Below are 15595 nucleotides of genomic sequence, written 5' to 3' on the forward strand. Positions count from 1 at the left end.
CACACCTACATGAGTGGCAAAAGGTGAAAAATTCTTCGATGGCACCACCGTTAAAAAAACAAACAAAAAAAACCTTATCATTGGACCAAGGCAGACCGACTGAGAAAACAAGACTAAATGACTTGAATGATTTTTTTTTAGCCTTCTCTTCTTTCTACTCTCAACTACTTTACTAGTTTGAATGTGTGAAATGTCAGTGGAAAAGATGTTGTGTGAGGTGAACTGCTTAGAAGGGAGCCGGAACGGAGGCAGTAATTTAGATTTCAACAGGCAACTTGATTAAAAAAATTGACACGGTGGAAATTCAGTCATAGTTAACATGGTCATTGAGCCATAGGTTAATTATGTCAGGAGGTAGAAATAAAATGACAACCGCAACCTCGGGCACGGTAAATAATTTGCATAATTTGTAAACGGGCCTCCCCGACCATTAAGTGAGTCTTTTGGTGACTGAAGCCGAGAAAATGTGTTCCACAAAGCCCAAGATGGGTTCATGTAGATCAAAAAATGAAGACACATTTTTAGTCTTTTTAATTTGTCACATTCTAGACATAACTGAAGACATGGCACACATTAAAAAACACCTTCTTCCATCAACAACACTAACACTGAGTTAAGAACTGGCATACAGGCACGAACAGTGAAATGAGGATACTCTTACGTGAGAGAACAGCAGCAACAAATGTTTATATTTACAAAGTCTGGGGAGGAAAATGATTTCCATAGGAATTCATACAAACACTCTATGCTGAGAATCAAGCGTCTAAATGTCCTGACTGGTGTAGAATGATGCTGTGTACAAGTGTCCAATGTCAAATCCCAGACCAGCTGGGAAATGCAAAATCCCACAAAATTGTCTTAAAATTTCATTTACACATGCAATACAGTGGAATTTGTAGAAAATTAACCGTATATGGGGAATACTCAAAATAGGTTTATTGAAAAAAAAAAATATTCTGTTGGGAGTATAATTCAATTTTTTGAAATGTTATTTCAAAAATGTTTCATCTGGGATGGAAAATGGTAACAGTAGCTGGTAATCCCCCCCTCCATCGCTGGGGTTTCGTTCCAGACCGCCCCAGCAATATGTGAAATCCGCGATACAAAAATACACCCTAGGCATGTTTTTATAGCATTTACGGCACTTCATCTTTTTTTAAAGGTCTTTAAACACACTTTTAAAACAATACAAACACATTTAAACACACATATATATCAACTGATAACACAAAAATATTGTACAAACAGTATAGAAAAATAAAGTAACAACTCTAATAATGATATAGCGGGAATGTGAAAGGTGAACCACAATATAGCCGGAGTACTGTATAATAAATTAAATTAAAATAAAAAATAGTCACAATTTGTTTAATATTAGTATAAAATGTAACTATTTTTAAAACTATGTAATTATTTGCTGAGGGGGTGTTTTTTAAAAAATATTTTTTTATTTTATTTTTCTCAGGGATTGAAAACATAATCAATTCAGTTTTAAAAATCCATTGGTAGTTAGTTAAATTAGTACAAAATGTACCTATTTTGGTCTTACTTGTAAGATGTTTTAATTAATAATGTTGGATAAAGGATTTTATTTTAATAATGTATTTTATATTTCACAATGAAAACGGAATAATGTAATTAAATGTATTTCATTTAATCAAAACGTATACAACAGTACTTAATGTTATTATTACGAAAAAAAATGAACCATTCTCGGGGTCACTCATAAAATTGCAATTATTGTTATTGAATTTTTGGATACTAATTTAAATAAAATAAAATTAGAGGTAGTTTTGCTCTGCCATTATGACATGACACAATCCCTGAAAGTTTGACATAGCAACATAGCGAGTCACCAAAATATGATTTCTCATTTCATTTTCATTTGAACAAGTTATGTTGATCACTTTGGACCGGGGTTTAATATGGAGTGTATTGGAAAGACTCCCTTTTCTTCCTTTTCTTTTTTTAAATGTCACTTTCTGAATGCCTTCAAAGCTGCCGTTGAAGCATTTATAAACAAGTCGAGGTAGCTGCTGCATGAATTCAAAAAAGGGCAAAAAAAAAAAAAAATGGAACAAATTAACAGTGAACGTAAAAATCAGTCATAGTCGAAATGCAATTTGCCGGGGGGCTTTAATCCACCATTATGTGGATGAACCCTGGCAGAAGTAATTTCATTCAACTTTAATTGCTCATCAGGTCGACGAGCAAACAAGTCGTTTTACCTGGAAATCCTGCAGGCAGTGACGTGGGTCTTCCCACATGCGAGCATACCAAATGTCAATGTTTGGGTGAGTAGTCTTACTTTATTTTAGTTGTATTAGACAGTCTTTAACTTCTTTGTGTGCTTGTATGACAGTTGAGGATGTTAAAATACTTTTATTTTGTAATGATCTTAACCGTCCTGTTACGTTTGTGTCTTTCGTACACCGAAAATGTCCACGGGTAAACATAAACTGCTTTACGTGTAGCAATTTAAATAATAAATAGATAAATAAATAAATAAATAAATAAACTGTATCTAAAGTGGTCATTGTGAATATATACCTGTATTTACCTGTACTCAAAATATCTACTACTTCAGCTTAGTCTACGTTCACACTGCAGGGCACGATGCCCAATTCGGATTTTTTTTTTGTTAAATCCGATTTTTTTTACGTCATCACTCACATTACAAAAACAAACGCGACTTATAATGTGGACGGACGGATGAGCGTAACCACTCGCATCGGATACATATCCAATTTATATCCCCATATGAAAGAGGTCTGTGTCAGATTTGAAAAATGTAGATTTGTACCGTACACACTGACAGGAAAAAACAAATCACGATGTACGTCACGTTGGAAGAATTTTTTTTGACTTGACCTGCAAAAGTGTGAACATAGCCTTAGTGTTTGCATTCCAGAGGTAGAATAGAGAGCAGAGAACAATTGTTTTGTTGTCTGCTAGTCCTGTTAGCATGCTCCTGCTTGTTGCCGCCTTTAACTCATCAAACACATCACTTTGTTTTCTTGTGGCATGAAAGCCGAGATTTGTTGCTGAACCGGTACAGTATTTCAAAGCTGCTCAGTATAACTTGTCCATTTCTTTATGAATCCAAACACTCTAGACTTTAGATTTTGTTTTCCTTGTGCATTGAAAATCATTCTGTGCCAATCACCAGTTTCAGCGTGTACTATTATCAATACGTATTTTCACCTTTATTTGTTTTTTGTCGTCCTTGTCAGAGATGTTAAGGCGCGACACACCAAGCCGACGGACTGCCGCATCGGTCGACAGTCGGCAATGTTGGAGCATGCGTGGGATTTGTTTTATGAGCTTTCGTGTTTCCTATTGTTTCCAACGCTAGAATGATGTCGATTTGCACATTTGCTGGCTTCCAATGTAAGCCGCTTTCACGCAAGTCATTAAGACAGCTTTTTTTCAAGAAGAAATAAGCAATACAGTGTCATATTGTAAAGAGTCGCTCAATGTAACCGTGCAGATGTCAGTAATCAAACATTCGGACTTTTTTGTGCGGATGCTATGTTTTTCTTGTAATTTGAGGATTTTTCCACTTCTAGTGTGGTATCATTAAGTGCCTTATATACAGATACAGATGTCTGTTTTCCAACATTCCAATTTTTTAATGCTAATTTATAGCTTCACACTGGCCAGCTAAGCTGTGTTTTTTTTCCAACAGGAAATAAGACACAAAGTCAGCAAAGTTGTAGCAATGCAGTGTAGGATTTGCGTTATGGATCATTTGTCACTGTTACAGTCCACTTACATTGGAGCCAAGAAACCAGCAGGCGTCAAGCATCCACTTTGTGATGTCGCCACCTACAGGACTGGAGTGGAATGATATCACCCCACCACACGTACAGGATTGTTCAACCTCAGCAGAGGTCTGCACTCCACCGACATTCCAGTTTAGCACGGAACAGTCGCACCACCGCCGGTAGGTTCACACGGGGACGCCGGTGTTATTTTCCGCCAGGTTGACGAGCTTAGCGGGGGGTGCGTCGGTCGCGTCTCGACGGCCCCCCGCTGCCGGGCTGGAGTCCTGCAGGGGCCACATTTCCTGCCAGGTGAGCGAGGGCTGATGGATGGGGTGGGTGGCCACCGCCGGCGTCCGCTGCCTATAGTTGGCCCACACCTGCATCAGGGTCTCCCTGAAGGGACGGGTGGTCAGCGTGTAAAGGATGGGGTTGAGGGCGCTGTTGATGGGCAGGATGAATATCACCACCCATGAGGTAATTGTGCCTGTGGGGGGGGAAGAAGAAGGAGATGCGAGGAAAAGCTAATTAGGGAAAATAAATGTGGACTTAAACATTACATCATGTGGTTTTAATGCACTTTGCTTTTCAGGAGACTTTTACCATAGCACGTCGCTGAAATTAAAACACTCCGCTTGCATTGTAAAAAAAAAAGAGCTCCCTCCTGTTTTAATGCAAATTAGCGCCACCTAGAGGACCAGAGTGTAAGAGTATGGCAGACAAAGCGTGCGGCGTACTATACCGGGAATCTCCACCTGCAGCAGGGACAGGATCTTGAGGACGAAAATGGGGATCCAGCAGAGTGAGTCTGTGATGACAATGGAGAAGAAGCGTTTGGCGATGGTCACCTCCTTCTTGATGTGGTTGCTGTACTTGGTGGTCTGCGTTCCCGTGCGCTGGATGTTGTAGAACATGCTGGCGTACGACAGTACGATGATCAGGAATGCAACTAGGTTTAGACCTGTGCGGGTGGGTGGGGGGGGGGGGGGGGGGGGGGAGTAGAGACAGATAGTAACCCTTGACACTAGTGATGCACCGAAATATCGAAACCGAAAACCGAAAATGGGGAAGGAAAACCGAAACTCCGAAAAAATCATCAATTAATCCTAACATTAACGCTTAAAACCCTAACCCCAACTCCGCTCACCCAGAAAGATGGCGATGGAGTATATGTGCGTCCAGAGCGTCTCGGGCTGCTCCGAGTGCAGCGGGAAGCACACGCCGTTGGTACCGTAGAAGTTCCGGAATAGCCCCTTGCAGGCCAGGGGCAGGAAGGCCACCATGAAGCCGAACACCCAGATGCCCAGGAGCATCGTCACGGTACGGCGCCAACCCGGCGTCAGGTAGCGGAAGGGGTACACGATGCAGATGTACTTCTCCAGAGTCAGGTAGGTGAGCAGCAGGACCGACACCTCGGTGGACAGCATGGCCAGGGAGCCGACCACCTGACACTGGCCGCTGTCCATCCAGGCTTGGGCGTGACGGTTGTACTCGCCGCGGAACTTCAGGTCGTACACCCCGATCATGAACAGGTAGATGCCCATCAACCCATCTGCGCCTGAGCAGGGAACGTGGAACGATTATTTACTAGTAATAGTCAACATACGCAGTAGTGGTAGTATTCGTAGTAGTTGTGGTAGAATAATTTATTAAAAAGAAAAAGTCGTTTGATTATTTATTTAATAGTACAAGTTACAGTTACTAGTGCATTCTTTGTCCTCACGAGAAAGACAATTCTGCACACTAGTTGAATGACTAGGGTGCAGGAGAAGAACGACTCAGTCTTACAGTGACATTTTATTTCTGCTACTGCCTTCCACGACTGAAAGATATTTCCGCACATATTCTCCCTTGTGCGTTAAGTCAGAAAAGCGTGCAGCTGTGCGCTTTGCTGTGCTCATTCTCCCGTGGACTGTCGTAGTACTGTCGCTAATGCACCCTCACGCAAGCTACGCACTCCAGGCGGAGCAACGCAATCGACGTGGCCGTTCGCTGTGAAATCTTTTCTGACTGCGCCCATTGTGCCATCCACTTAATTCTGTCATTTGCGCACCTTCTCGCCATTTACGCACTATGGCTCGTCCACGGTCTTTGGTGCAAGCTGGTTGCAGGGCACCGCTAAACTATGCAACGGCACCCACAAGAGCTTTTCTGTTGACGGACCTCCAAACATGCGTTCAGTCATAAGCACAGTTATCTGATTAAATTACTTTTATTGGATTTATTTCATACAGATTAATAATTTAAAAAAAAGGTCCTTTAGCGTGTTTGAAAAGTGGCGTGCACGTCAGCGGTGCTCACGTCTCACTGGTGACATCTAACTTCCGTATCCGTTACGGGAGTTAATTTCACTTTTAAAGTGTGACATATTTTACAAATGGATGTTCATGGCACTCACATGCTTGGGGGAAACTCCACTTGCCAGGTACCGAAGCCTCTAATAGGTGCACTAATAGAATGACTATGTTGGACTAGTGATGCCTTTTCCACTACTGCCTTCAACTACTGTGCTAGAATTCTGCGCACTAGTAGAATGGCTAGGGTGTACTGGTAGAATGACCTGGGTGCACGAGTAGAAAGGTTGTCTTAATATTGACATTTTTTTCCACTACAGCCCAACATTACATATGACTAGTAGAATGTTATAATATGAGTCGTAGTACTGGTTTCTAGTACTAATTTACCCAAAAATGAAATCCCTCAAAACCAGTCAAGTAATCAAGTAATCAGTAAAGTACCTAAGTTACTAGTCTATCTATCTGTCTGTCTGTCTGTCTGTCTGTCTGTCTGTCTATTTATGGTCAAATAAACATCTACCTTCCTGATTCCTGACATAACAGACATATTATCACACTCATAACCGATAGGCCGACTCACAGCAGAGGGAAATTATGCACATGGCGTGCAGCTTGTTCTCCGAGCGTATGTACGAGCGCATGCAGATGACGAAGATGTTGCCGAAGCAGGTGGTGGCCGAGACCACCCAGACGAAGACCCTCAGCACGATGTTGGCCAGCAGGTCCTCGAACGACGAGATGCCGTCCGTGTTGGGTTTGCAGCTGCGCACGTGAGGCGCGTAGCCGCAGTACTGGAACTTTTTGAAGTAGCTGCCAAATGCGCACACACGCACATGCACACAAGTGTTGTAATTCATTGCAATAGCAAAGGTCATTCAAAAGGTTAAGGCAGCTTCAGCTCGCGGCAGTCGATTCACTTCCTGTGATTAGACGCTGAGAGATAGACCGTATAAATTGTGCCGGAAAGCGCTGGCATTTCAATTCGTTTTTCAGCAGCTGGTGATTTGAAAGATCACAAAAAGAACACAAAGACCAATAAGGAGGCCCGAGAGTTCAGTTAATGAGATCGTCTCCATCAGGAAAGGATCAGACTAAGTAACAGACACATGCAGGGGACATACATTTTTATAAAAACACTTCCCAAAACAATCTTCCCCCTCGGAACCCGACTCGACTTCCAGGTCATATGAATCACTACATCGTCATTCTACACACACATCAATATCAATAACTTTATGTTTTAAGGCCCGCCCATAAATTAATCGGCCGGCCCATTTAGTCGGCCGATGTTAGCCCTTTTCAAATCAGCAAAAATTGGCCCATTTTTAAATTATTATTATTTATTTACACATTACAACATGAAACAATGATAATGACATTCAAACATTCCCACCAAGTTGCTAAAAACTCCACAGCGCACCCCAGACTCCGCTACTGCGGAGCGTGCCAACACGCCCACGGCTTTCCATACCATGATGACTTGTTACGTCTAAAAACGGCAACTTTGAACCGCATACATGAAGACTGTAAAAACACGGGTTATATTTTCGTCCGTGGAGGCAGCACTTCATACTGGTCAATTAGTAGTCACGCTAATCTGTGTTAAAACCGCTGCTCTGCTTCGCTATTGGCTACCTTGGACTGACCGTGGCTTGGAAGTGGGTCTGGATCTTGGTCCAGCTTACCTGCAAAGTCACGGGTGCAGGGTCCTTTGGGAAAAAACTTTTTCCTCCCAATATAATAATGCCACTGTGTGGATTACATGGTTTTCCTAGTTTCCCAATTGGTGGAAAAATCGAACAGGTGTGATATCATTCTACTTCCCAAGTAAAAGCCGAGATAATCCGGCGGGAGGGACGAGTATTACGAACGGCGGGATACGATGGAGCGACGGTGTCGTACTCACATGTGGGTCAGGTATTTAAGCGGCTCGAACATCCGTCGTTGGATGTTGGCAATTTCGATGCCCTCGATGCTCCTGGAGAACACAAAGACCCACGGGGAACGGACATTACAACAAGACGTGACCACAAACATTAACTTGGAACCAAAACTAAGAAAGAGTAAAAGTATAAAATGTCAAATTACTAAAAACGTAAAAAATAAAAAACATGTAGGCATCTGAGATAGGCGCCAGGATGCCCGCGACCCGAGTGAGTGGTACGGAGATATAAATTCTATACAATTTTACTCATAAAAATCGTTGATGTAATAAAAAAAATACAATTATATGTTATATTAAATAATTGTCATGTAGTTAAAATATTACTTTAAATACATTTAATTTCTGAAATAAATTGCATCATAAAATAATGTGAATAAAAAGTCTACTTATGTTGACTATAATTTTTTATCATAATTATAATAACACTTTAAATTCATGGATGAAATAAAAACAGTAAACTATAACAAATATAAGTAGTTTATATAAGTACATTAAATAATTTGCAATTAGTTCTAATATATTAAAATCTATAATCAATGTAAAATATAAATTCTATACAGTCATTAAATAACAGCCATTTTATTCAATTATGTTATAAAAATACCGCAAATTAATTTAAAAAACAAAAATAATCGGAAATTTAATTCAAAATTGAATTTACAAAAATGATGAATTGTATATACAGTTAATTAACACAAAAACTACTTTGTTTAATTACAGACAAAACAAATAAAATAATATAAAAGCCATGAAAGGCTGCCTGTATTTCAATTGGAACGCAGCTACCGCAGCCATTTTATGTCAGATTGTTACCATAGCACACTGACAAGGAACGTTTGGTGGACAAAAGTATTGAGACACACCAATGACGCCACTTCAGCCAATTAATCAATCAATCTTAATTGAAGCTCAAGTATTCCTATCAGAGCGGAAACTGGTGGAATGGCCACGCGTCCCATTACTTTTGTCGTTACAGTGCGTGTGCCGCTTTACACACGACACAATAAAAACAGTTCCGTAAACCTACTTTCAGTGAAATTATCCACTCAAGGAGAACACGGAAGTGAAAACTCACAAATCACAAATATGACACAGGTTATGCATGTAGCGTGTGTGTGTGTGTCCTGGATAGACAAAGCACAACGCATATCGCATACTCACAATGACTTCAGTTTATGCAGTTTGTCAAAGTGGTCCACCTGCAACTCTCTGATGCGATTGTATGAAATGTTTCTACAAAAGTACAAAAGGAATGAAAAAGGGTCACCAGTGAGGCAAATGGGGATGTTCCCTTTGTTTCTTTACAACATGTATTTTATATTTCACACAGAGTAGTGATTCAGTTGTTTTTGGACTTAATTTCCACAGAGCCTAATCCTGCATTGAAACCAAACCAAATGGCAGAAATTCAGAATTTCAAATTAAATTGTTGTGGTTTAGTCACGAGAGTTTTGTCATTACAGCGAATCATCAAACTTTGATTTCGCACGCAAAAACGAAAACTCGAATCCATCACAATTTATTAATGTTCTATGCCTAATGGCATAATTACTGTCACAATATCATTAGAATAATAACAATGGGGGAAAAAAAAAAATGGAATAATTTTCACTCGTTTTACAAAGCTGCTCAGAAATGATTGAGGCAATTATGCTATTAGGCTACCTTGCTATTATTAGTGCTTCAAATTTTCTAACAACTGCAAAAAAATCTCTCGGCCGACCGACTTTGTCTATGACAGATGCCACGAAATGCAAAACGGAGCCCAAGATGGCCGCTCCTAAAAGGTGGACCAAAATGGTGGATTTCCTGTCTTTTTGGTCAAAACCAAAATGCCAGACTTTCTGTGTCTTTGTGGGTGTGGTTTCTTGGGCCTTTATTGTGGGTCTTCTCATATTAGACATGTCTACCAAATTTCATCCTGCTAGGTGAAACCGGTTGGGGGCTGTGGGGGCCGCGCCAACACTATACTACGCAGGCATTGGACTTACACAGATTATGTGTTATGAGAGCATCATTTTTAAAGTGAACAGGTTCAATTTTTAAAAATGTATAAATAAATATAACCCACAGTTGGAGCAAATCTCCTAGATGTGCAAAGAGATTAGGCGGGATTTCCATCAGTCTGTTGCTGGAGAGATCTCTGTGTTCAAGAAAATTCCATGAGAAGCAATCAATAATACAAAAATAATCATATACTCTATGTTTTCTTACTATGATAACTATAAGTGAAAGACTCACAACTCTCCAAGCTTTTGGAGGACGGAGAAGGCTTGCTCGTGTATGTGGCTGATCCGGTTGCGCTGTAGAACCCTGGGGAAAATACATAAATCACGCAATAAAATGTAGAATGATTTAATAAAAAAATACTTACAAAGAGAAAAATATAAATTACAAACAGTCCCAACAAAACGAGAGGATAAGGGGGGAAAAAAAAAATGTCATAAACATGTAAACTAATACACACACTTTACAGTATTTCTCATTTGCTAAAAGACAAATCTTATTGTCTTAACCAAATGCTCCGTGTCCTGAACCCACCTGTTGAATGAAGCGCTCTTTTGGTAGAACTTGCAGCAAGTTAGACACCACTTGCGACCATATTTCCACCCACTACATAAAACACATTTTGCACTCCGATGCACTTATCAATATAACCATATTGATATATTGATCAGCAGAGGTGGCAAAAGTGAAGCGCAATTAAAGCGCCGGTGCCTCAACATAAATACAGCAACTCAAAACGTGTGTTGAACAACAACAACATGAACAAGAAATGGCTTTTTTCATGATGTACATGTTTACAGTGTGACGAAACAGTGCCGAACACAAAAAAGGGGATGTTTGTTTTGTTTTGCAAAATGCATGTCTATTGTGAACAATGTGAGAAATGTGCTTTAGCAATTGAGAAAAACTCTAATGTACCTGTGGTGCATGTTGTGTAAATGTCCAGTAATGTACATGCGTATTATTAATATAATACTCCAGTGTAGTAAATGTGTACTTTCACGCATGAATTCATATTCAGGTGTATAAATGTGCACTAATGATGTACATGAAAGTGGGATTACATACAAAACTGTCAGCATACTGCACGAGTTGAACGACACATTCTCCAAGGTCTCGATCTGATTACCCTCCAAATCCCTGAAAGAATGTCATAGATAGATTTAATACACTGTGTGTGTGTGTGTGTGTGTATACATTTATATATATATATATATTAGGGCTGTCAATCAATTAATTTTTTGAATCAGATTAATCACACTTTAGAATTTTGATTCATCACAGGCGCCAAATATGCAGCTTTAGTTTTTATTTTCGTGGGGTTTTGATTGACTATATGGACAGGCGCATAGCTTTAGCCAGATTTTGTCCATTCATTTAAATGACTACGTGGACGACCCCATAGCTTTATCCATACCCTGCTTTTATTTTTATTTTTATTTTGAGGGGTTTAACTAATGGTATCGCCGGCTGCATACTTTTGTCCAGAACCTGCATTGGTATGCAATCATTTGGATTTTAGTCGCTTTTGGACTCGCAATACGAACAGGTACATAGCTTTATCCGCCGCATGCATTATCCTGGCTCAGTTTTTGATTTCGAGGGATTCAACTGACTCTGTGGACAACCGTATACTGCAGCTTTATCCATAGTCTCCATTCATCTAAGTCGGTTTTGATTTTTGAGGGATTCCAGTGACGATGCCATTGACCTCACGGCTTCCTCCAGAACCTGCATCCACTATATCTGATTTTGTTTTGATTTTCTGGGGATTCAGTTGAGTGCGTTTTGTGGTTGTGTTGTGGCGTAGTGGAAAAAGTCAATTTTCCACCCAACTTGTGACATGTGTCAGGACATTCTGTACTTACAGCCAGTTGAGTCTGGCCATCTCGCGACAGATGTCATCCAGCTTTGTCAGAGTGTTGTTCAACAAAGCCCTGTCAATCAAAGTGGACACACACACATACAAACAGGACATACAAAATGAAGATTTCAAGGGCAGAAGAGAACAAATAAAAAATAAATAAATAAAAAAAAAACACTTACAGCAAGACCAGCGAGTTGAGCCCTGAGAAGGCTTTGGGGGAGATGTGATGGATGTTATTATTCTCCAAGATCCTACAACATACACATTTTATGATTGTATTGCTGAGTGTGTCAGGACAAAATGTGTTTACAGCAAGGGAATGTTATTGTGTTGTTATGTTATGTGTTATTCAGTAGTAAACAGACATACAACCACTCCAGCTTGTGAAGGTCCCTGAACACACCGGGCATCAGCACAGAAATCCTGTTGTAGTTCAGGTATCTACAAAAAAAAAAAAAAAAAAAAAAATCACAACATATTCTAAATGGAATTGATTTATATATATATAATTATGCGTCTCTGAGCTTTTCGCATGGATAATTGCAGTGCCACAATGTTGCAAAAAAATAAAAACAAAAAAAGGCATAAAAAGCCTTTGTTTTGTTTTTGCTGGCCATCATTTATTATGTGAGACAAAACCATTGGTTCTAATCTTTTAATTACATTGAAAAAACACACTTATATGCAACGTTTTTCTCTCTCTTAAAAGCAGTGTAGCCACATATCAAATACAGAAAATTAATCCAAAACAGAAATAGAAGATGAATGGGCCATTTTCAGCAGTTTTTATTTTGTACCATGGGGTGCTCCCGAGTGAGTTTTGGGTTGAGGGTTATTTTCAGTACATTTGCATGAAAAAAATTGGGTTGAGGCAAGTTTCAGGCAAATTCCAAAGTAGGAGCCCAAAACGTCTGCTTCAAACCAAAATACTGGTAGGAGTCTTCCTGTTCAATTTTGGCATGGGTCCTTGAGACTTTTTCATCCGTCCTGTTATTATAGACATATCCGCTGAATTACGTGTCAATCAGTGATCAGGGGCTAATATTTCAAAACACGATGTCCACTCAAATTTCTGAGACTGGCGTCGGGGATTGATTTTGTCAAACTTTACAGGAAATTTCCAGAGGAGTTTTGGTGGGTCATATTCAGGACTTTCATGTTTGCAAGTGTATATAAGTTTCTGACTTATTGGGACCCCCCCCCCCCCCGCCCACACCTCATTCATTGAAAGAATGGCCAAATTTCTGATTTCATCAAAGTCATGGACTTTGCCAGAAATGGTCGTTTCAAACCAAAATGGATGTCTTGCTGTTTAATTTCAGGCATGGGTCTTGAGACTTTTCCCTGCGTGTTTTGAAGATAGACGTCCACACCATTTAATGTCGATTGGTGAAACTGGTATAAACTGGTATTGGGGGCTAATTATCATCAAACCTTTGACGCCGTGCTGCGCCTCCACAAGACGGCATAGGTGAAGAAAGCCCATCCATCCAGGTAGGATACTTTTGATTTTGGTTTATTTTGGATGAATTCTCCAGTAGGAGTTCATCAACGGAAGAGCCCTGGAATTCGTCGATAACGGCGGCTTCAAACCAACATCGCTGACTTTATGTTCCATTTCAGACATGGGTCCTTGAGACTTTTTTTTGTGTGCATCTTGTTATGATTGTCACATGCACCCAATTTTCTCTACATCGGTGGAACCGGCGTCCGGGGCTGATTCTTATCTAAACTTTATAATGCCTAACAATGTGCCCGAAATTGTGTTTTAATGTGACGCTTGGAACTTACAGCCTGGTGAGATTGTACAGTCCTCTGAAAGCGGTCGGACTCACTTCTGCGATCTCGTTGTGCTGCAGGTACCTATACGTACACACACAAAAGCGTAACAATATACTTGTAGTGAAGTAGCACAAAGCACCGCCTGGTGGCTGGTGCCGGCTTTGTGAGACTGAGGAATGAAAGCTTTTTTTAAAATCACTGAACGCACACAAGGACAACCCTGAGAGCCTTTATAAAATCACTTCCCAGTGCTCGCTGTTCACACCATTGATGGCTTTGAAGTGTGGTGACAATCCGACAATCTTCTTCTTTTCCTACGGGCTTGCCCCTTTAGGGGTCGCCACAGCGCGTCATCCTTTTCCATGGAAGCCTATCTCCTGCATCCGCCTCTGCACTCATGTCTTCACTGCAGATCACAATGTCATCTGCAAACATCATGGTCCGGGGGATTCCAGTCTAACCTCATCTGTCAGCCTATCCATCACCAGTGCAAACAGGAAGGGGCTCAGGGCTGATCCCTGATGCAGTCCCACCTCCACCTTAAATTCCTCCGTCACACCGACAGCACACCTCACCGCTGTTCTGCTGCCCTCGTACATGTCCTGTATTATTCTAACATACTTCTCAGCCACTCCAGACTTCCGCATGCAGTACCACAGTTCCTCTCTGTCATAGGCTTCTAGATCTACAAAGACACAATGTAGCTCCTTCTGACCTTCTCTGTACTTTTCCATCAACATCCTCAAGGCAAATAATCCATCTGTGGTACTCTTTCTTTACAACGCGCCTCTGCACAATGCAAACGCGAATCAAACGAGAGACTCACAGTTTCTGCAGGCTCTGGTACACGAAGAAGGTGTTTGCCTTCAGCCTCTGCAGATGGTTCCTCTGCAAGGACCTGACAGTGTGAGACAGACACACAATACATACACACTGTGATAGTCTCATCTCAAAGACAGTACGTCATCTTGAATCTCATGACTACTGACATGTACTTGAAGGAGATTTTATCAAAAGCAAAGCAGAATATCTCATTGGTCAAAGGTAAACTTGTTGGATCAGGAAAAAGCTCTTTTTCACTATCCGGTGAGTTTTTCATATCAAAAGAGTCATATTACGGGATGACCACATGTTCTCTTTTTCCTGGGCGTTCCGATTTTTGAGTTTATGAGTTTAAGTGTATTCTTTCATTGCGCGTTGGCAACAGAGACTCTATACAGTCGTTTTTGTCATTCCAATTGAATTCATTCTGATTGAAGATCTCTGGTCAACTGTCTACATGACGGGACGTGATCTATTCCTACATTTAATCACAACAGCCGTGCGAGCTGCGCACTTCGACGTAAATGTCACGTCATTTATCAACAGCTTGCTCAAAACAGGTTACAAGTACAACCCCAATTCCAAGGAAGTTGGGACAAATAAAAGCAGAATACAATGATTTGAAAATTGTGTTCAACCTATATTGAATTGAATACACTACAAAGACAAGATATTTAATGTTCAAACTGATGAACTTGAATGTTTTTAGCAAATAATCATTAACTTAGAATTTTATGGCTGCAACACGTTCCAAAAAAGCTGCGACGGGTGGCAAAAAAGAGTGCGAAAGTTGAGGAATGCTCATCAAACACCTGCTTGGAACATCCCACAGGTGAACAGGCTCATTGGGAACAGGTGGGTGCCATGATTGGGGAGAAAAGGAGCGTCCCTGAATTGCTCAGTCATTCACAAGCAAAGATGGGGCGAGGTTCACCTCATTGTGAACAAGTGCGTGGGAAAATTGTCGAACAGTTTAAGGACAATGTTCCTCAACGTACTATTGCAAGGAATTTAGGAATTTCATCATCTACGGTCCATAATATCATCAAAAGGTTCAGAGAATCTGGAGAAATCCCAGCATGTAAGCGGCAAGGCCGAAAACCAACATTGA

General features: G+C 40.6%; 1 protein-coding gene across 2 annotated transcripts in view; it reads right to left on the reverse strand.

Annotated features, from left to right (window-relative positions):
• Nucleotides 1-516: 516 nt before the first annotated feature.
• rxfp1 (relaxin family peptide receptor 1) overlaps nucleotides 517-15595 on the reverse strand; it is a 33751-nt gene continuing 18672 nt past the window's right edge. Inside the window, exons 5-18 of one of the 2 annotated variants that reach the window (XM_061787294.1) lie at nucleotides 14489-14560; nucleotides 13672-13743; nucleotides 12250-12321; nucleotides 12060-12131; nucleotides 11882-11950; nucleotides 11082-11153; nucleotides 10248-10319; nucleotides 10078-10149; nucleotides 9168-9239; nucleotides 7968-8039; nucleotides 6642-6871; nucleotides 4912-5322; nucleotides 4507-4725; nucleotides 517-4251 (exon numbers count right to left, since the gene is read on the reverse strand). In XM_061787294.1, coding sequence (XP_061643278.1) covers nucleotides 3953-4251; nucleotides 4507-4725; nucleotides 4912-5322; nucleotides 6642-6871; nucleotides 7968-8039; nucleotides 9168-9239; nucleotides 10078-10149; nucleotides 10248-10319; nucleotides 11082-11153; nucleotides 11882-11950; nucleotides 12060-12131; nucleotides 12250-12321; nucleotides 13672-13743; nucleotides 14489-14560 — 1876 coding nt within the window. In that variant the 3' untranslated portion in view covers nucleotides 517-3952. The remainder of the gene's footprint in view (nucleotides 4252-4506; nucleotides 4726-4911; nucleotides 5323-6641; nucleotides 6872-7967; nucleotides 8040-9167; nucleotides 9240-10077; nucleotides 10150-10247; nucleotides 10320-11081; nucleotides 11154-11881; nucleotides 11951-12059; nucleotides 12132-12249; nucleotides 12322-13671; nucleotides 13744-14488; nucleotides 14561-15595) is intronic. The other variant, XM_061787295.1, reaches the window with a different exon arrangement.

Source organism: Phyllopteryx taeniolatus, chromosome 10 (genome assembly GCF_024500385.1).
Source record: "Phyllopteryx taeniolatus isolate TA_2022b chromosome 10, UOR_Ptae_1.2, whole genome shotgun sequence".
Classification (NCBI taxonomy): Eukaryota; Metazoa; Chordata; class Actinopteri; order Syngnathiformes; family Syngnathidae; genus Phyllopteryx; species Phyllopteryx taeniolatus.